The following is a 22,169-nucleotide window of genomic DNA, read 5'->3' on the forward strand; positions in this document are numbered from 1 at the left end:
ATGTTCGGGAGGACTGGGCCCAAGGGTGGGGAGAAGCTGGGATGCTGTGTCATGGGCCTGGGCCTACCAGGCAGAGGTGCAGGGATGCTAGGAGCAGGCTCAGGGTCGATGTGGGGGATTGGGGGTGAGGGAGGAGTGGGTCTGGGCCCTACTGGGGGAGGAGGCTCACCCCTGGCTCCATCTCCTGTGTCCCCACCGTCAGGGTGACAGGCTGCCTTCTGTCAGAATGCTTCTTCACGCTCTGATTGGCTGTTTGTCAGCCAATCAGCAGGAATAAAGCAGTAGGGACAGACAGATTTAGGCGTGTGTGTATTTCTGAAAGCAAGATGATGCTTTATAAATAACAGACGTTGATAGATTCAAGCACACATGGAAGCATTGTATCTGTAAGTTAAAGGCAGGGTTTGCACCTTATACCTATTTTGGTTAGTCTATTATGTATATCACCAGCTTTCCTGAGATAAAGCTCATCAGATATATACCTGCGTTGAAGGCAGGTTAGATTTGCACCTTATATAAAGGGAAGGTGTGTGTGTAAAGCTGAAGGTGGGGTAGATCTTTCACACACACACGCACACATATATATATGTATCTATATGTCATCCATTCACTGCATAATTAAGGACGAAAGGCATTTTTAATCTTCAGCAGCCTTCCTCGAGGACGAGGTTTATGGTGTCCCGCGCGATCTGTTGTTTAAAGCGGCCCCACACGAGTGCCCGGGACGCTGGACACACGAGGAGGATCTCAGCTAAGGCGGTAGTGCTGCTGTTTGGGCTTCGCCAGAGAGGTCGTTGTTTATCTTCGCTCTTCCAGCTGCCCTGGAGGAGCGGTCCGGGCCCCTGCCCCGCTCCCTTCCTGTGCGGGCAGAGGCCAGCGCGGCCGGAGGCCGGTCCCTCAGCGCCGCCGGGGGAGCCCGCGGGCCTGGGGCGAGCGGGACGCGGGGAGCCAGGCGGCCCGGCCCGGCTCGGCTTGGCTCGTGGGTCTCGCCCAGCCGACTTGCTGCTCGCTCGCACTCGCACAGAGCCGGGGCACCGGGGCGGCCATGTGGCTGCGGTAGCTGCTGCGCGGGCGCGGAGGAGGCGGCGGCCCCGACTTCGTCTGCTCGCACTTTTCCCCTGGGAGAAGCGCTGTTGGCCGCCGAGAGCGAGGGCGGCTGTGCGAGGGCTGCGGCGGCAGGAGGGGACCGCTGCCCCGCGCCCGCCTCCTGCCAGGTGAGACCCGCGGCTGAGCCCGCTGCTGCTGCTGCTGCTGCGGCCGCGGCGCCCACCTCCGGCCCGCCGGGCTGCAGCTGCGGGCGGGGCCCGCGCCCCGCTCTTAGTGCGCCTCCGCCTCCCGCTCCGGCGCTGTCTACTCCTCGCTCTCTACCACTAGCTCTCTTCCGTCCTACCTACCTCTCGCTCTCGAGCTCTAGCTCCTCTCTCGAGCTCTGGATCTGTTTCTCTCTTTCTCTCTATGTATAATACCTCTCTCTATATATATCTGTCTCTATGTATATAATACCTCTGTCTCTATATCTATATCTTTATATCTGTATCTACAAACACACCTCGCTCTCTCCTCTCTCGGTACCAGTGGTTTTCAGCACTTTTTCATTTGTGGACCCCTTTGGACATGTGGAATGGAGGTGCGGACCACTTTGAATTGTAAGTGCCCGTGTTCGCTGCTTTTCATTGATCATAGCTGTCTTTTGCAGGCTCCTTAGACCTAGTCTGTGGACTGCCAGGGGTCCGCGGACCACAGGTTGAAAACCGCTGCTCTGGATTTACCTCTCTCTCTATCAGACAGAGACCCGGCTAGTCAAAGCCTTGGCTGGGATGATGTAGTTGGGGATGGTCCTGCTTTGAGCAGGGGTTGGACTAGATGTGACATCCTGAGGTCCCTTCCAACCCTCATTTTCTATAATTCTGTATCTCTAACTCTGGATATCTCTTTCTCTCTTTATCTGTATCTATATATCCATTTCCATATCTGATCTAGATGTAGCTAGTATCTGTCTGTCTGCTTTGGTTACACTGTCAGGTGCAAATCTCCCCTGCCTCTCACCGAATGTGGCCCAAGGACTGTCACTAACCCTGCAAACCTTAACTTGCTCATAGTAAGGACAGGTTTGTTTTTATGGACCTAAATGTTCAGAGGAAAAATCTTGCTGATGTTTGGATGTGTCTAAGTCAAGTTGCTGTCAGCTCATTGTTACTAAAGCTTTTTCATAGGTTCATGTCTAATCTTTTCCCTTGCTGCCACTAAAATATTACAGAGCACTTTTCTCTCTCTCTCTCTCTCTCTCTCAAACCCTAATTAATCCTACTAACACTCAAAGCAACACTTCTTTTTCACGCATCTAGACTCATGCTCACAAGTTCAGAAGTTCCTGAATGTAAAGAAAATTATTTGAATGTAGTTATTTCTGTTCAAAATGCTTTAAAGTAACAGCCTAAACAAGAGAATTTGGAGTCTGACTGTGATTTAGTCAAACTCATTCCAAGTGCTGCGCACCCCTACATCTCCATGCAGCAAACAATGGGATCTGCCTTTATTATTACACAAAGCATTGAACCTTTACAAGAAAATGTATTTTGAGAAGTGCTCTGGTACCTATCTGTTTAATTACTGGGTGGCTTCTATAAAGGTTAAAAAACATAAAAGGAGTTCACATGGAAACGAAGACAAAAAAATCTCATTTGTAGGTTGACTTGTGTGATTTTACTTAAACAAAAGAAGCCTTTGTTTAAAGCACTAGAACAGGAACTCAGGAGGTTTGGGTTCCATGTTCAGTTCTGTCAGAGGTTTCCTATGAAACATTGGGTAGGTCAGTATATCCAAATCCTCAAAAATATTTGAGCATCTAACTCCTACATAGGTGCTTAAATACCTCCTGTTCACATTGTTTTCCATATAAAATGCTCAGATTCTCTAAAGAGGTGGCCAGCAACCTCCAGCCCTAGAGCACTTGTTTTGAGCATGTATATAGTTGAGATGTGACAAGACATAGAAAATGGGCAGAAATTCACATATAAAATGAAATAGGAAACCTAGGAGTCATCCTTTTTAGTTCTTTTTAGGTGTTTGATTTCAGTGGGAATTAGATGCCTAAAAAACTTCGGAACTGAACCCAAGTCTCTTGGCTTTGGTTCTCCATCTTTAAAATAGACACTCTTTGTGAGAGTGGTGTGAGGATAAATTCATTAATCTTTGTGGGATGCTGAGATATTTCAGTGACTGGAACCCCATGTAAGTGCCTAGATAGGAGTTAAAGTAGACTTATCATATAAACATATTGTGCGTTTATATCTACTGGCTACTCCAGGTCTTTGTTTCTCTCCGTCCCCAGAGTATCAGACTGCTTGCTTGCAGGGCTGCTCTTAAGTATAATTTGACAGGTTTTGCATGTCTTATCTGTTTGCAAAGTCCATTTATATTTCTAATTTTAAAGAATATAGGATGGTGGATAATGGTACAAATATTCTGCTGGCATGGGTTTGGAGGAAGTTACACAAGGAGCATTAATAACAGTTCTGTACCCCCTTTATGGTGTTTTGCTGGCTGCCTTTATGAGAAGTTATTTGAGGGGATTTTTTAGTTTAAAATTATTTTTGGCACAATTGTTTTCTCTCTCTATGCCTGTAATTTATCTCTGTGCTCTTTTAGCTGTTTGTTGTATTCATCCATTGTATCTTAGACTGTGTACTCTGAGGGGCAGGGATCATTTTGCCTAATACAGTAAAGCCCCAATCCATGACAGAGATCTTTAAGGCGATAGAGCAGTACAAGTGTAATACTTTATTAAAATCAATTCAGATAACCTTAGCTAGACAAAGCTTTGAGTGGGATGATCTAGTTGGGGCTGGTCCTGCTTTGAGCAGGGGGTTGGACAAGATGACCTCCTGAGGTCCCTTCCAACCCTAACTTTCTTTGATTCTATGATTTGTTAAATAGAAGAGTCAGGGATGCATCCTCTGACAGCCCTAAACCAATGATGGTTGATGCCAGGGAAGATATGGTAGGTGTTGAATTACTTTGGATATACCCCATTCCTATATTCTTCTTATAAAAAAATATTTTTGTTTGTTTGTTATTAATTTAAATTTATACACCTCCTTTACCAGCAAAGGCTTACGGCAGCTTGCAGTAAGAGACTCAAATAACTTATAAAACAGGGGAATGACAAGACCATAAAGCAATTTACAAGGCAACCTGGAGTATCAACATAAAAACAGAAACCTCCTAAACAATATTGCAGCCCACCTATCTTTGCTAAACACCTGTCAGACCCTGGATACCAAGATAGATGGACCATTGATCTGACCCAGGATGGCACTTCTTATATTCTTATGATATAGAGATTCAGAATGAATAACATCATCATTATAATACATTTTAGATTATTTCTAATAATTTAACTAGAAGCCCAGTCTCATCAGTCACTAGTTTTAAGTAGATAGATTAAAAAAAAAATCATATATAATATACAGTCACTGGAAAGCCTAGAAATCAATTTTCCTGTTCTCTTCAAATGGTTCTGACACTGATGGTTGTTGGTACTTCAGACTCTGAACCAAATATTTGACTGGTATAAATCAGTAAAGTTCATTTGACCTCAGTTATATCTATATATCCTATATAAAGACATCATTAATGAGTGGAGTCCAGGATGAATTAATTTGCACACACAGATTTTTAAAGAGGCAAGGAAAGAGTTCCATATCCTTTGCCACTAAGGGTGACCTAATGCATTCAATTTTTCACATCAGTTTATTTATTATTGCTAGGATGTTCTCCCAAATCTTCTGATATTTACTAAATTCATCATTCATTCTACATAACAGTTCTTCAGAGGAAGTCTCATCCATGTACGCATTCTAAACTTGAGATCCCAGGGCCATCAATTGCTCAGCACTTACTCTGAGAAGTTGAACATCTACCCTGATGTCAACAGGAGCTGAAGGAGCCTAGCTCTTTGTAAGATGGGAATTCAGTTGTTTGTGGAAACAGATTTTAACATCTTTTGAATAAATGCTTACTCACAGAGTATCTGGTGCCATCAGTGCCTTTCTGTAATAATGGTGAGACTCCTAATCTCAATAAAGTGCTGCATAATAACCTTATAAAATTGTCATACAACCTACAGTGATCACTTCGGACTCAGATGTGATGAACATCTGAAGTGCTCTATTTATATAATAAAGAGCAGGAAGATTATATTAGAAAATCTGAATTTCCTAGCAGGTGTTAACCCTTTGGAACTGGCGAATCTTAAAGTGTGTTTAAAAATCATGAAGCTCCTCTCTGGAAATAAAAAAAAGCACTTAACACTACAAGAATTTTACAAATATAATTTTCTTTTTGCTGCTCATGCTGTTTGATTACTGCTTTCCATTCTTGTCAGTTTGGACAATAAGAAGAAACTAGTCAGTTTCACCTTTTTGCTTGTTGAGTTTCTAATCAATGTCAGTTTTAGGCACATTAGAAAGATTGTAACCAATGATTAGGTTACAAACACTGGGGAAAAATGTTTATATTAATAAACAGAATACAGACACTGTTTTCCCTAGGATATTTTTTATACTTTTGTTGTGTATATGTCTTATTTTATATAAAACTTTACTTTTTTAAAATACTGTTTTTTTTTTCTGGCAGTGCCTTTAAAATCTGGCTAGACTTCTGGGTTATAGGGGAATAGCTGGATACATTTGAGGTTAGGTGAAGGAAATGCCATGAAGGAAAGTTCCAGTCATGACTCCTGAGAGCAGCCAGTCCATATTTGACTCAGATCACTTGCTCTTCCTAGGAATCCTTTAAACCTTTAATCCTGCAGGCCCAACATGCAGTTCTTCCCGCTGCTACATGTTCCCACCTTGATCCTGAGGCCAAGAAACTGCTGAGACTGCAGGACACCCTGGCACAGTATCAGCAGTGAATCTGAGCAAAAAAGTAGGAACGGATGGATGGTTGGCTCAGGTGAGATTGAATAGTGAGAACCGGCCTCTTTAGCCTGTACAGAAGAGAGGCAGAGCAAAAGAAGCAAAGGGATCTACCAGGGAACTTAGAGAGGGAAGAAGATGAAAGCAGGGCAGTTCAGTACTTGCTGTTGGAAAAACCAGCTGTTCCCCTTAATGCTACAGTGGGACAAAATCATGAGGGTGGTAGGGTTTTAAGTCCAGTTTATTTTATAACCTTTCCAAATGAAATGAATAGTACTTATTACGTATCCAGTAAATTATTGACGACCGTTTCTTAAAGAAAAGCTCATATAATAAGTTCTCTTTTATGGGACCTTTTATTATGCTGCAAATATAGATTTGCAGCATAATGTAATGTTTCAGCTAGGGTACCAAGTAATGAACAGTTCATTTATGTCTGTACCATTACTTTGTTGTAATGTCTGCTGTCTCTGCCTTTAGGCTGGCTCTTGCATTTTTGGCTGTAGCGATAAAAGCCCATCCAGAAATTAAAGGAATCTGTCAGATCTGTAAATATAAAAGCAGTAGAGTCAGCAGCTTGATCACAAAGCAAGCATGTGTGTATCTAAGAATGCAGGAAAATCCAGAGACATCATTTAAATAGGTGAAAACAGAATATATCCCATTCAGTAGCTTCTATTTTAGAAATCTACGTGATTTAGATACACCCGCCTGTTATTTATTTATATGTAGCTCCAGAAAGTTACACTATACAAACAATTATTTAGGGTTCTTGCATGGCTCCCGTTTAATGTCTGAGCATCTCTTGATCTGTAACAAGTTTCATCCTCACAACATCATTCTGAGAGATGGTATTGACCAGGAAGGAACTGAAGCACAACAGAGTTAAGTAACTTGCCCAAGATCACACAAGTCAGTGACAGAGCAAGGGCTTAAAGTTATTTCTTCACTGTCGTAGCAAACATAAGCTGTCTGTTTTCATTTTTTTTCATCCTTTCATGGCGTGTCCCCCACCTTACTTACCATCTTTCATTCAGAATTGAGTAGGGGCTCCCAGGTCCCATGAGCCCAGGATACCAGCTTCCACCTCCCTCTTGAAAATAAATAAATAAACAAAAACCCTCATGCTATCTTCTTTGCCACTTCTCACACACTGGAGGAACTCCCTATAAAGAGCTGCAAAGTCATCTCATTCTTCTCCTTCAGATTTCACCTTATAACTCCTTCACTCTGGTGCTTACAAAAATAACCTGGTTGGAGTTGTGCTCATGATGTGCAGAGACCACTGTCTATCATGCTGAGTGATATTCTCTTTTCTGTTTGCATCCGTCTGTTGTTTTTGGTCTGATACTCAGATTATAAATTGTGAGATAGGGATTGTCTTTTTATTCTGTGTTTGTATGGCATCTGGCACAATGAGGTCTTGGTCCCTGTCTAGAGCGCTTATTACAGTAATGAAAATCCTAATAATAATAAAAGCCAAATGGTTGGTTAGTAGCATTACCACCAGACCATTCTATTATGGTCCTGTGATCAGGGCTGTCATGAGTATGGTATATTGTAATCAGTATGATGTAAAGATCTGAATAGAATAGAAAATGTATAGGCTGTTTTCCTTGCCTTAGAAAGCTCCCAAATAGACAAGGCCTGGGCAACAATGATAAGGTAAAATGGGTGGATGTGGAGAATTAGTAAGGAGAAGGCTGGAAGGATCCTGAGTAGAAGTAGGCCTTTTAAGGAAAAATGTGGTGAAGAAGAGGGGCAGAATTACTACCACCAGGGATGGGGAGATGAGGCTTAAAGGACAATGTAGTTTTTTCACAAAGTAGAGATGGGAGAAAAAGATGCAGAGATCAGAGATGCTTGGGGAAAGTGAGGGGAGAAAGGAGAGGAGGAAATGCAATTAGATGGTTGAGGAGGTGTGAGATTGAAACAGGCTCAGTGTGAGGCTGGATGTCTTGAGTAGGCCTGTGCGGAGCAGCAAGTATTTGCTTTGGATAAAGATTCAGCTGATTTGGAGGGACAGTAATTCAATTAAGTGATTCAGATCACCGTCCCGATTCGATTCGGATCCGGAGATTTGATGCTGATTCGGAGATTCAGCCATAGACTATACAGGTAGCAGTCCTCAAGGACGCTGGACACAGCTGCCTCCAGCTGGTAAATCTGTTTTGGTGGGAGGAGAGGGGAGGGGTGTGAGGGGGGGGCAGATCAATTTCCCTACAGTGATGGAGGGATTGGGGCTGGGGCTGAGACAAGCTGCCCAACCGGGTGGTGGAGCGCGTGACTCGGGGAGGGGGACTCCTGCCACTGCATGGTGGCGGTCCGGGAGCTGCTCTTCCAGGGCAGGCTGGGCTGGCCTGTGCTCTGGACAGGCAGCAGAAGGCACTGGGAATGGGAGCTATGCCCTCCTGCTGCTTGCCCAACCGGGGCGGGGAGGCATGGGACGGTGCCGCTATGCTGCCTCGGACAAGCGGTGTGCAGCAGCAGAAGCCACTTGAGCCTCCCGGACACACCGCAGCTTTGTCCCACCCTGACCCAGCTGAGCAAGCAGTGGCAGGGCATGGGGATAGGCACGTGCACCCGGATCGGGGCAGGGCCAGCGGCAGGGGCTATGGGGAATTTTAGGATGGCTGCACCCCCCCCCCATATTCCCTGCTCCACTGTGCTCTGCAGGGTGGGTGCTGTGGCCAGGGCTAGCTGCCTGGAGCACAGCCCTGGTGCCACCTGCCTCACAGAGCGCAGTCTGGCGGCGGGCAGCTGGGGCTAGCCTCCCGGAGCACAGTCCGGCTCAGCCCTCCCTGTACAGATCTGGGGGCACATGCCTACTTCCATGCCCTCCCAGACAGGCAGCGAGAGCCGCCAGAGGAGCCACCGGAAGAGCAGCTCCCGGACCGGCAGCGTGTGGCAGCGCACAGTGGCGGGAACCCCCCTCCCTGAGCCCCGCGACTTCCCTGCCCCAGCTGGGCAGCTTGTCCAAGCCCCAATCCCTCCCTCACTTTGGGGGCATTGATCTGCTCACCCCCCACACCCCTTCCCTCGGCCCACCACAACAGACTTACCAGCTGGAGGCAGCTGTGTCCAGCATCATTGAGGACTGCTGCCTGTATAGTCTATGGCCAAACCTCCGGATCTGGATCGGCTGAATCAAATCGGGACAGTGATTCTAATCACTGAATCAAATCACTGTCCCTCTGAAGCGGCCGAATCCAAATCTGAAGCAAATACTTGCTGCATCGCACAGGCCTAGTAATATCAAGATACACCAGCTAGTTTTAAGTGAGCTGGCCAGTGTACCAGTAGTAGCACAGACCTATTAAGGAAAAATCAGCTCTTGTTGAGTTTCATCCAACTATAGTTAAATTGGTACCAGTATTGGAGCTAGTTAGTTGAAAGCTAGCTCAGGTGCATCTGTACTCCCCTGCTGTCTGCATTGCAGACATGCCCCTAGTCTTTTCTGTGCAGTGCTAGACAGCACAGCGCTAAACATGCTGACACTTGGTCTATATTAGCACTTCCAGGAGGTGAGCTGAATTGATGCTAGACCAGAAGTGTAAGAACTGCTAAAAATTCTTAGTGAAAGCACAGCCTAAGAGACTTGAGAATTTTTAAGGTGATGATTTTATCAGGCGAATTTTGAATGATACTAAGGAAAGGGCGGGGGGTGGAGTGTAAAGAAGAAAGCCAAGGAGTAGAAGGTTCCAGCTTTTCTTAACTATTGGTATTTTGGAAGCTGCTAAAGCCCAGCTAATACTGGGGCCCCATTGTGCTAGCCCTCTGCATATGCCTAACAGGAGAGAGTTCCTGTCCTGAAGGGTACATAATCTAACTAGATAAAAAGTGGGATGGAATCAGAGGCACAGGCTGAGGAAGTGATTTACCCAGCATCATGCATCAGGCCCGTGGCAGAAACAGAAGGCCCCAAGTCTTTTTATGCGTCACTTCAGTGCTCTCTCTAGATGACCAAGCCTGTTTTCCATTTGTCAAGACAACATATGCAAATGAAAACAGATAACACATATGACAAGGCAATTCCTTCTGTCAGTCTCTTCCTTTTTTTTCCTCTTCAATACATCCTTCCCTCCATGCCTTTTATTTTTCCTTCATACAATAGATAGTGCATTATATAGAGATAGGGACCTTTCATTTCACCTGCCAGTTCATACATAGATGCGTAAAGGATGTTTAAAAAAAAGGTTTTAATATTTGATGTCATGAAAATTAGAGCTGGAGAAGATCCATGAAGCCATCCAGTCCATCACAGTACCAATGCATGATTGTTTCCTAAAGACTTTTTTTTTTATTTGGTTTTGTTTTGTTTAGGCTAATTTTAGGTATATCAAATAGCTTCCCCATCTACCCTTGGGAGGCTGCTCCATAGACCTGTACATCTTCTATTACAAAGGGGTTTTTTATACTAAGCCTATTTTTTTTCTTAGCATTAACACATTGATTCTTTCATTTCATTACTTTTTTAGTATCATCCTAACTAATTATAGGAACAAAAGGAATTCCTATTTGGACCAGTAGCCCCTCGGCTTGGCATCTTCTCTGCAGTGATGGCCAGTGCCTTTTGTTATGAGGAAAAGTGCAAGAATACCCAGAATAGGCAAAGATGGAATGGCCTACCCATGGGAAAAGTTGATTTCTAAACATTATCAGTTTTTTTATCTTGAGGCATAAGTTTTATGTTCCTATAATTTGCATCCTACCTAATGTAACTGTAGTTTCCATTTTCTATCTCAGTGTCTAATCCTTTTTGGAAGCTCACCAAGCTCTTGATCTCGGTGCTGATTATACCCTGCAGATATGTGTGGCTTATTATTCTTTTGCTCTTTATCAATTGTGTAGCCAAGCTGTACCTGAAACTTTTAATTTTTATTTATTTTTATTTTTTTTACAAATTAATCACTCCAGTTATTTATGTGAGAGGCAAGGATTTTCTGACAATACTTTTATTGAACCAACTGTAGTTGAGAGAGATGTTAGACAAGTTTTTGGCACAAAGTGTTCTTCCTCAGATCTGGGCCTGGACCTGGACCATCCCAGCTACAGTAACGCTCCAGCACTGTTCTAGCCATTTAATCACTTGGTCTTATATGAAAGAAAGGTGTTAGTGGCAAGACAATTTGGAGGAGGGAGAGACATGAAGATAGAAAAGAAATCAAGACAGTAAAATATTTTATAGTGATACTACACATGCATTTGATATATAACACTCTCATCAAATGTTGAATGAAATAATTATTTTTATGATTACAAACAACTTTATTTATTTATTAGATTTATATAACACTCTATCCTTATGTGATCTGTGAAATGACTGGGAGACCTGAAACAATGCCATTGTTGCATTGCCTCTTTCCATCTCTGTGTTGTAGCTACTGGTTGTTGCTCACCTTTAAAATGAGAAGCGTAAGTTTTGCTGGGCAAGAGCTTTTTTGCATGGTGTCTAGCAAAGCAGGACCCCAGGGCTTAGAAAATACAAATAATAATAATTACTGTCTGTGGATTAATAGTGCCATATGTAAATGTCTTCTCTTTTGGGTTCTTTCTAACTTTGTGTGATAGCACCTGCAACAATTTGTTTGAAAAACACAGTGCTCATATACTAGCTTGTGTTTACTTGTGTGGTTAATTTGTTTGAGGCACTTTAAAGAAGATTCCCCATTATTCTAGTTCATGGAAATGGATAGAAATTGGGAGGGGGAAATTGCTCTGTAGAGCAAACTGAAAAATACAGCCCCTCTTTTTGTTGCCACCATTGATTGCAGGTGCAACTGACGGAATTTATTCTTTAAAATTATCTGATATCACCAAAGAAAATGGGAAAAATTACTGGAACTGGAACTTTCCCAGGACAATCAATATGAAGGAATGTGTGAGCAAAGAGTAGATCAAATTAGCTTATTAAATATATTAATACAGCTGAAGTAATAGGCAATTTAAGAATCAATAGGACAGGTTTGTATTGAGTCATTTTCACACTGAAAGTTATTTTAAAAGCAGTTAATGATAATATTTCTATACATGCATTATAAGCAATACCAGGTGTGCGGGCCGGGCCCCGATCCCGCCGCCAAGTGCGAGTCGGGAGGGGCGATCCGCGGCCCGTCTTTGCACACGTGGGCTGTGGCCAGCAGCCCGGGCACGCGGGGTCGGAGAAAACCGGTGGTGAGCTAGAATTAGTCACAAACGCGTGGTGGTTGATTGAAAAGATTATTTACTTACACCCCAAGATGGTAGTGGTGTAGGCTGGACAGGTTTCCAGGCGCAGCTCCGCTTAAATCCTCGCTAGAGGACTACGACAAATTCTTTTCCACGGGGTTGTTTAGGCTCCGCGGGTTCAGCAATTCTTTCCCCCGGAGTTGTTTAGGCTCCGTGGGTTCGAAAATTGGGTTTACAGGAAAGGGATACGTCTTGGATTGCGCTCGGCGACGGGGAGAGGCTAGAGGCGGTTCGTTCTTTTGTTTCCCCTCCGGAGTAGTTAAAGCTCCGTGGGTCCGATTGTTAAGCCTCTATTGCCTGCTTAAGAAAAGCGTTGGGTCCGTAAGGATCCGCAGCGCTTAGAGATCTTCACACTGGGTGAAATCTCCTCCTCCTGGTGTTCATGGAGTCCTCCAACTTGGGCGGAAACCACTCAAGCCTTTTGTACGGCTAGCAAGCCAATAGCTAGCCGCCACGTGTGCCTACATTTAGAACTGGCCAATAACGTGGCGCGAATCCAAATACAAATGGCGGGAACTCCTTTGCACCGTACATCTCTAAGATGCAAAAGAAATGCACCATGCAAAGAAGCTGTAATTTAGGCGGGAACGTAATTTAGCGGTGCCGAAGCACACACAAACAAAAACCACAACTTTGGGTTGTGACACCAGGTAATTCTTCCTTCAGCATCTGTTTAAGCAGAAGTTGCAGTCCATGAGAGATTTTTGGTGTTTAAATATGTTTTTATTTTTATAAAACTGTTATATGAGACACTTTGCTATTTTGCTGTAGTGAATCCAGATCCTCATATAAAAATGGACTACAGCAGCTATTACAGCGAGGCTGACATCCAGGCTTCAACAGGTCAGTTGGAAATATGAAGCAATAGAAGCTATCTCTCTGTGCTGATACAGGATCTGGAACTTTATTGTATGATGAATTGTGGCTGTATATGTCTCAGTGCACCAGGGTGTTGTACTGGATTATAAAGCAGATAAAAAAAAAAGAAATACTGATACCATTAAATGAGATTAATTATCTGACAAATACATATTTGACTGATTTTTTTTCAGTGGGCCTTTCTCTTCTTTTGTCTTTCTGACACAAATTCAGCAGGGCTGTAATTTTTTAAAGTTTTAACTTTCAGGTGTTCTTGAAAAAAGTGCATGTGCTTCGGAGGTGGAGAAGGACATGAGGAGTCAACGGACCTGGGATCCCACTGATCAGAATGAAACAGATGTTGAAAGATTTTTCAAATCTATTGTTAGTTATGCTCTGGGATTATGGTGAGTATTTTGACCATAAAGAGAATGCTATAGATATTAAGTGGAATCAGAAGAGCACAGAAATCTGGGATTGGTGAAAACTGTTGCTGGGAATGATGACTTGCATTTTTATCAGAGTAGAAGGTGCCCCACAACTGACACAGAATTGAATATGAAATGGAATAAACTGGGCAGATTTCTTTGGGCATCTCAGGCAAGAACTGGTTGGGTTACCAATAACTAACTGAACTCTCTTCTGTCCTAAAGTTTGCACATTTCAGTAATGTATGAATAAGGATACAATTTTTTACCTGCCTAAGCCCTTGTCTACATGTGGTGGTTTATAGGCAGTAGATTAGTGTGAATTTACAGCACACTAACTACATAGGTGGGCATTTTTATTGTGCACTCACTGAGAGAGAGCTTACTCCACTTTGTAAGCAAGGTCCACTTTCCAAACTGCCTCACAGAAGGACATTTCTAGTGCACGCTAAGGAAGTCCACACAGGGAATCAACATCAAGTAGCTTGTGTTGTTTGAAGTCATACTGTAGTTTACTGCATATTAATTCCCCATCTGCACAAGCCCAAAGGTGAAGGCAACTTACTCCACTTTTGAAAAGGGAGTAAGCTACCTTGCACTTTGACTCAAATCCCATTTTCAAAAAATGATTTAAGCATCTTGGAACTTAAATACCATTGACTTTGGGAGACTTAAGCTCTTAAGTGCCCAAAATTACTTTATGAAAACAGAATTCAAGCTCCTAAGTCATTTAGATGCTTTTTAAAAACTTTATCTCTAACATATAAATTGAGTGATGCAGTAAATTTTGAAGGCTGTGCAAGAGGACTAAGCTAGATGTTGTTGAACTATTGTGCATGGCCCTGCAAAATCTGAAGTCTCATATTTACCTGTGTCTGTGGACGGGATATAGAAGTTCATTCCTTTGGGATATGAAAACTTCATATGAAGGAGAGACCTTGCCCTAGTAATGTAAGGGATTTGCTCTTGTAATATGCATGTAAAAATTTGATTACAGATTTTTAGACTGGACATGCCCAACTACTTCCACTGATATCTTTTTCTCTTTTTATCACTATCGAAAGATCTGGAGAAGGGATGTAAAAATGTAGAACTATAACATTTTGCAGTGATGTTTAGGTGCAGTGGAGAAAGAGGTGTTTTTGTTAGTGATGTTATGCAACTTTAAACTTCTACTGTCACATTAATCAGCCAAATATAAATAGAAAAATTAACAAAGGGTCAAGTGAAGGTTACAGTGAAGATACATGTTTAACTCAAATTTGGGCAGAGATAAATTATTACATTGGCACTTCTTAAGAGGATAGTTTTGCATATAGACATTACTATTTAAAGTCAAAAAGGTAGAAGCTCACTATGATTCCTCTAGTTTATGGCTAGGAATGTTAAATCACATCTGAATATTTTTAGCACCTAAGCTTCTGTATTGACAATATTTCCAGTATCAAGAATACTTCATGTTCCAGACAATAGTTTCCAAGCAATTTTGTATATATATAACTTTGGTTTATGGTCATTCATATAGAATAATACCCCAGTATAAATAAGTATTTTCACCGTTAAAGAGTTAAAGGCTTTGCCTTTTGATTTGCAAGAATGAATTCTTCGAGTGACCACACTGGTAGGTTGCAGCCAGATCCATTCAGTAGCAGACTATTGTAATGACAAAAAAAAGATATCTATAGATGGATTGAAATGAGCCCAAGGCAGGCTGTCCAAACAATGGGGACGAGATTCCAGCTGGTGATACCCTAACATGCATGGCAGTAAGTGTACACAGGGGAAGCTGGCTGCTCCTATTCTGTGCCCGCCAGTGTGTCATGAAGTGGCAACTCTTTGGGTAGTCTATAACTAGAATATTTCTACACTAAAACAAATAGAAGGGAAGGCAAGTCTTACTGGGCTAGTCTCAGCAAAAGCATGCCAGCATAAAGATGGCTTCTTCCTCGTTGCCTGTTTTCCACACCTTATCATACCCTAAAGTCATTGGCAGCTTCATGACTAAAACCCACACCATGCTTTTATTTTCTAGGCTGTCTAATATTTTTTTAAATTCTTTTGATGTGAACTTCAAGGTCATGTCTACATTTTAAACTTACCATGTGTAGTTGTGGTGCCCTCAAGTACATTGCTTGCCCCAGGCAGACTGCTGCCAAAACCAAAAGTTATGTAGCTACATCCAAAAGGCATTTAGGATGGGAAGCCTAATTAATACTGCTTGAGTGACAGTGTCATTTAGCCTGTCCCTGCTGATTCACTTACCCTCACTGCTGCATAGATACAGCTTCCAGGCTAGTGGATCAGCACACTATGCTTGCAGGTGCAAGTAAACAGAAATCAGGACAGTGTCATCAGAGGCACAGGTAGCATGTATATAATTAAAGTTGCTTGGCACTTACCATTATAATATCCTGTTCTGAACTGTTTGCAACTTTGTCAAATTTTAACCTGTTCTGGCTAAATTTGTTTCCATTTGGGTGTCTGTCTCAGGTGTATTTAAACATTTCAGTTAAGTATTTTAGACATTTCTAAGAATGAGATTGGGGGCAATAATTGTTTTCCCTATGTTAAAATTTGTTACAAACATTTCCCTGAGAAACATTTCCACTTACAATGATCATGCTTCATCCCCACATAGCTACCACATTAACTGGACTGGCTTGAATATGCTCAAACCCAGGGAGCCATGTTTGGTTATCACACCTAAGGTTATCACAGCCCTGGAAAGCTTGCAATTCAGTGAGCACCATCTCTCCTTCTACAGAACAAAGCAGGGCCATATGGAAAAATATATTTAAGTAATATAAAGACTGCATCATAATGTATAAATACAAGGGGACCAAATTAAGATTACACAAACATTTTCAAACTTTTGAGGGTCTGACTGCAGCCTCTTAGTTCTAACAACATCGTTTTCTTGGTTTTAATGTATGTAATATATAAACATGCAACAGATTTAGCAAGTACAAGCCACTATCAGCTTGTAAGCAGTGCTTTAGGAACTCATAGCATCTTATAGATATCAATGGATAAAGCCTCCCAGCATCTCTCTGAAGTGGAGAAGTGTTGTTTCTATTGTGCTGATAACTCTTCTCTGCCTAAGATTAAGTGATTGCTATGTGTCCAAGGTTACACAAAATAACTGTACCAGAGGTGGAAACAGGCGTATGATCTCTATGTAATCATGTGCTTTAAATACTGTTTCACCCCACCAGTTGAAACATGTTTCAGGTTTATTTAATTAACTGCACAAGTGTGGTCAGGCCACAAACAGATTTAAAGTGAAACTGAACAGTTTATAATGAAATGATGTAACTTAGGCATGTTATACCACATCTGAGACAGGAAAAGTGTTGTTGATCCCAGCACATTTATTTTAATCTCTTTTATTCCTTGATTGTCTACTGCAAACGAGTAAAATGAAAGATTCATAAAGCAGCAGGAACCAGAGACTTCAGAAAGCATTGCACAGTTTTGCTTTTTTATTTAACTTGGCATTTTCTAAACTTTTGCCATCAGAAATTACATGTCTAACTTTTTGCCAAATTGTCAAATGTAACAACAGTTGGTTATTGTGAAGATGGAGAAGATCTGAATTTTGAAAAGAAGGAAATTAATGGTTCAGAAGCAGAGCCCTAAGACCCTAGTAAGTGAAGGCAGTTTGAAGTCAAGAGCTACATAAGCCATTACCTCTGATATCTGAATTTTCTATGGATCTTTTTTTTAAACAGGATCCTGTAAGTAGGTTTAGAAAAGTGATGGTTATTCTTACAAAGCAGCAGTTTCCAGCTGTGTTAGACATCACCATCGGGTTTGTGGGATTGGGATTCTATGCTGTTCCTACTCAGTTGTGCATGCTGCTCCTTCAGGGAGACTTGAGTCATGCCAAACTCAATCTGGCTTGACTAGGAAGTAATGAGTTCAAATTTGTATAGCCAAGCTCTTATTCTTATTGATTGATCCAATTGCTTTGAAAAAGTTTAGAATCACTTCTTAAACACCTGACTGTTATATGTGTTTCTTTTATGATGCAGTGGGTATTATTCACTTCTTCATTTACTTATTAACAGTGTTGTGAAATTGTTTCCTTTCAGTCCTCCATGAAGTGGAGTGTCTTCTCTTGGAGCGACCAGGTCACATAGCCTTAAGCAACGACACAGTGTCCGTTAAATTTCAGTACCACAACAATGGTAATATGACAGCAAAGAATGTATTCATCCTATTGTTGGATGCCACTGACCAGACCATTGCGAAAAAACAGCTTCCAGCTCACCAGTCACAGGGGATGGTAGCATTTGAATGTTTTCATTTCAAGAGTGCTGGGAATTATCGGGTCAGAATGACCTCTGAGACTAATAATGGAACTGATGTACGGTGGAGTGGAGGAACTGCACTCCTAAGTGTAGAGTGGCCTGTATTTCACATAGACTTGAACAGGACATCCAATGGGCCTGGGAGCTCCTTGCAGGTTGGACTCTTCACTAATGAACAGCTGTGTGCTATGAATGAGACAGCGTTTTTACTACAGGTGATATTCACCAGCAACCTCTATGAACTGGGAAGATTGAGTACTGAGGAGGCACTGGGGATGAGAACTAGCAAAATAATCTTTCTTGCGAGGTCCCAGTGGGTGGAGTTTGATTGCCTACTTACTGGCCAAGAAGCATATGTCACTGTGTTACTGAAATCAGTAGAGACTGGTTTGGTTATCACCTCAACTGGACCTATAGACCTTGCCCACAAATTTGGATATCAACTGGTCATGGCACCAGAAGTGCTGTGCAAGTCTTCAGTTCAGGTGTTTGTAGTCTCCCCTCCGTGCACTTCTATCAGCGGGAAGATGGCTGTCTATAAGGATGCTCTCAGGCATCCTGGAGAGAGACCAACCTGGCTGGAAGAAAACATTCTGAATCCAGGGAACAACAGAACCGAATTTAACTGTACTTTGTTTGACATGGGAAAAAACAAATACTGTTTTGACTTTTTTAACTTTTCAAGCCAAAGCCACTTCTTTCCAAGAGTCACAGAATGTATGGTGATCCACAGGAACATGGGTTTGTATTGATATTTTTCATCTTTAACTAGAAATGCTGCACTAGAAATGATGATAACTTGGACTGACAATGGTGCCATTTATGGAAGAAGGATTCACACATCTAGGAAGAGGGAGACCTGGGTTCTAGGTCCATCACTGTCTGAGTAGGTTCAGATGGTGAACGACCTTCCAGGAGACTTCCTGAACCACCATGGGCTATGCTGGGTGGAACCACTGCACATCCCTCCTGCCAAAGCTATGCCCTTCTGCAGAAAAGAATGGTTTGTTGCATTCAGAGAAAGGGAGCAGAACTGTTGGCGAGTATTTAGAGCACTGCCCTGAGAGGAGGGGATCTCTGTGTCCTGGCCCCTGCTCCCAGGACTGCTTCTGCATTGTCCATTACATAAAATGTATGAGCAGCCACTGGAGCAGGGACCATAATTCAAGACTCTCCTCCTGTGGAAGGCCATTCCGCTAATCTGCACAGTCCTTTTTCTACTTGCCTGCTTACTCTGATCCCATGAATCTTGAATTAATTTCTGCACAGGCTCCCAGTTTATCAGGAGGGATGGGGTTACCCTGCCCAGAAGAGCCCATAGCCTGAAAATTAGGGTGTATTGGGCGATATAGGTTTGAACCTACTCAGCTGGAAGAGAGAACTGAATTGAGCCTTCCTCTCCCCCCACTTCCCTGCCACAGTGGCTAGGGACAGACATTCAAAAAGCACGAGCCTGAATTGATTCAGTCTTTGCAGGTTAGTCTAACCTGACTAGGCTACATCAGTTTGCAACTGAACAGACATCCCAGACATGCTGGAACATGCCTGCAGTGGCTCAGGTTAGAAGCCGGGGGGCGCTAAAGCAGCCCTCCCTTCCCTTCCACAATGCTGAGCTGAGGGGAGGCATGGCCAGGCCCCAGCAGGACTCTGCTTAGGGATGTCTGCCTGCACCATCCCAGGCTTTTCCCTGCTGGCTGCTTAAGGGGCAGGAGTGTTGCCAGCCCCCAGCCCTGGGCTATCACTCTGAGGCAAGGAGGATGTGCACTGCGTGCATCTGTTGATGATACAGAGCTTTCCAATCTCCCTCTCCATGCTTCTTTATACTGTCTACAGAAAACTGACAGGTGAGCAAGCCAGCAGGGAACTGTTTACCATCAACAAAATAGCCTCTCTCAGCTGCTCTTAAATAGCTTTTTCCAAAGACGGAAGGAGGGACCTTACCAGCTGACCTCTTGATTAGCTCCAAAAAGCCCTAAATGGACACTGTCCTGTCTGCCTGTCCTAGTGAAATTGGAGACGCAGACACCTCTCAGCATTAGTTCGCATACCACATGCCTCGGATCCATGGGGCTGGAGCCTGTGCTATGGGAGCAGGGGATCTCTGCTTGAGCAGCGACGGGGGGTGGGGCAGGGGAAAGTCAGGCAGACCCTGCTGTATCTGCAGTCTCTGCCAGAGCTCTGGCCAGAGGGGAGGGGCCAGCTCTGCTGTGGAGCAGAGAGCCCTGCCCATCCCAGAGAGTATGTTGGGATGCTGGGGGAGTCTAGTTTATCTTAAACCAGCAAAGGGTCTGGGACAGACATTGCATAAACCAGTTTGAGCCAAATCAGTTAAGTCTGATACTACATTCAACCAGGTTTATCTCAAACTGGTTTCAGCCATTTTGAAACTGGTTTATGTGCCCTGAATGTCTGTTCTGTTACAGGTTTAAACCAGTTTCTGATCACTTAAACAAGTTTATGTGTAATGTCTGTCTCTAGCCAGTGAGTTCTCTAACCCTAGGTTTTTATATAAATAGTGGGCAAAATCACTCTCTGTATCTTTAAAAGGAATGAAGCATGAATCTGCTTAAAGTAGGAATGACGTGGGTGCCTAACTCCAGGAGAGGGTTCTGGACAGTGAATCCTGACCTGACAGTTTACTTTCCTGCAGCCCTGATTTAGGTGTCTAATCCCTAAGGAGGGGCATGATTTCAAATGCCCCCACCTCTCCAGCATTTTCTGCTGACTAGCTGAGGGTCTTTTGTAGATCCTGTTCTGAGGCACCTAATTCTTTTTATGCCCTGTATAAGGAATTTAGGCATCTAATTCAGTGGGGGTTGATTCTGTTCTCCAGGCAGATAAAAATTAGCTAGGGCAATACTCCATGGCATCATGCCTAAGTCTGTCTGTGGATCTAGCCCTAGGAGTTTTGATAATGTGAGCATGATAAAAATAGATGGATTCTCTTGCATGGGCAACTGGTGCCACCTTAGTCAGGGAGGACACATGCCCCCCCAGCAACCAGACAGCAACCGGGGGGGGAGGGGTTCCCCGTGGCCGATCTCGCTGACCTGGGGTGGGGGGAGGAGTCCCCCTATTTCCATTCCCACTGACCGGGTGACTGGAGGGTGCCCCGTGGCCAATCCCACCGACCAAGGGGCGGGCCCCACGGCTGATTGGGAGATGGCCAGTCACTCTGACTGATTGCTGTGGCCGCTGCCAGGAGTGGCTGCAGTGCTCTGCACCCCAGCCAATGCTTGCAGGGTGGGCACCGGTGCTCCTGTCTGCCCCCCCGCCCATCACCTAAGTGGTGAGTGTGGCTGGTCTGGGGGTGTACTGGTGCTCTCAGGGGGTGCACATGCACCCCCTACACATCACCACTGTTCTCTTGTGTGTATAGTTTACAAGATTATTTGTCAGGATTATTTTTTCAGGTGCTCTGGTAGATGTGAGTGGCAGGCATGGTGGAAGCTGTGTGGGAGAATAGCAGACAATATTTGCTCTGTCCATCATGGAGGGAGAGATGAGCTAAGTGATTATGTTTCTAAGCAGGTAGTGTGAACTAAAGACTGTCAGAGGGAGGTATTATTACAAGGACTGGGTTTTAATTTAGGTCTGTATCAGAGATAGGATTTGGATTTGATGGTACTACATTCTCATGATGATCTGACAAGTTTCTAAGAATAAGACTTTTCTAGCTGTGGACCAAACCTGAAACCATATCCATAGAGCAAATTCGAATCCACAGGTTTGAAAGCAACCTTCACTTCCCTACGAAGTTCAAAAAACTTTGGATGACAAAGTATTATTTTGGCCTATTCCTAGTTGTAACAGTTTCTTGGAAGAGCTTTTCATTTCCTCTGTCTTCTCTTCTGTGCAGGAGTAGAATGACTGAAATTCTAGAGCTCTTCACAGATTCAGTCTGTCATCTCTGAAATTAAAACTTGCTTTATATTTTCAGTGTTTTCATAAGGTATTTGTCACACAAAGAAGTGCTATAATGACGGTGACTTGCATAGTGCTGTTATACAGTTTTATTGTGTTCCATTTTGTAGGTTTTAAACTTTTAACTCTTCAGTTATGAACTTATCTCCTAAAAACAAAAGCTCTCTAGCCTTACCACATTGCCAGATTCATCTTTTTTTACTCAATATTCTACCAAGACTCTCTTTACTATCTCTCTCTTTCTCTGTGACACAAAAAAGCTTAGTTAAAAATCCAAAATCCAAAGATCGTTAGATTAATCAAGACATTCTCATATAGGTACTGGTCAAGTCACAGTTGGAGTACTGCGTCCAGTTCTGGGTGCCGCACTTCAGGAGGGGCATGGAAAGCATTGAGAGGGTCCAGAGGAGGGTCACCTGCATGATCAGGGGGCAGCAGGGCAGGCCCTACGAGGAGAGGTTAAGGGACCTGAACCTGTTCAGCCTCCACAAGAAAAG

The 22,169-nt window shown here is 43.3% G+C and overlaps 1 protein-coding gene across 3 annotated transcripts in view; it reads left to right on the forward strand.

Moving 5' to 3' along the window:
• The first annotated feature begins 1,128 nt into the window (after positions 1 to 1,128).
• Positions 1,129 to 22,169, forward strand: part of THSD1 (thrombospondin type 1 domain containing 1) — a 39,920-nt gene continuing 18,879 nt past the window's right edge. The window contains exons 1-3 of one of the 3 annotated variants that reach the window (XM_019491403.2): positions 1,129 to 1,214; positions 13,276 to 13,414; positions 17,530 to 18,489. In XM_019491403.2, coding sequence (XP_019346948.2) covers positions 13,357 to 13,414; positions 17,530 to 18,489 — 1,018 coding nt within the window. In that variant the 5' untranslated portion in view covers positions 1,129 to 1,214; positions 13,276 to 13,356. Of the gene's footprint in view, positions 1,215 to 1,295; positions 1,647 to 13,262; positions 13,415 to 17,529; positions 18,490 to 22,169 lie in introns of those variants that run through there. The other 2 variants (XM_019491404.2, XM_006259874.4) reach the window with 2 other exon arrangements.

The sequence above is a fragment of the Alligator mississippiensis genome, chromosome 1 (genome assembly GCF_030867095.1).
Source record: "Alligator mississippiensis isolate rAllMis1 chromosome 1, rAllMis1, whole genome shotgun sequence".
In the NCBI taxonomy this organism is placed as follows: domain Eukaryota; kingdom Metazoa; phylum Chordata; order Crocodylia; family Alligatoridae; genus Alligator; species Alligator mississippiensis.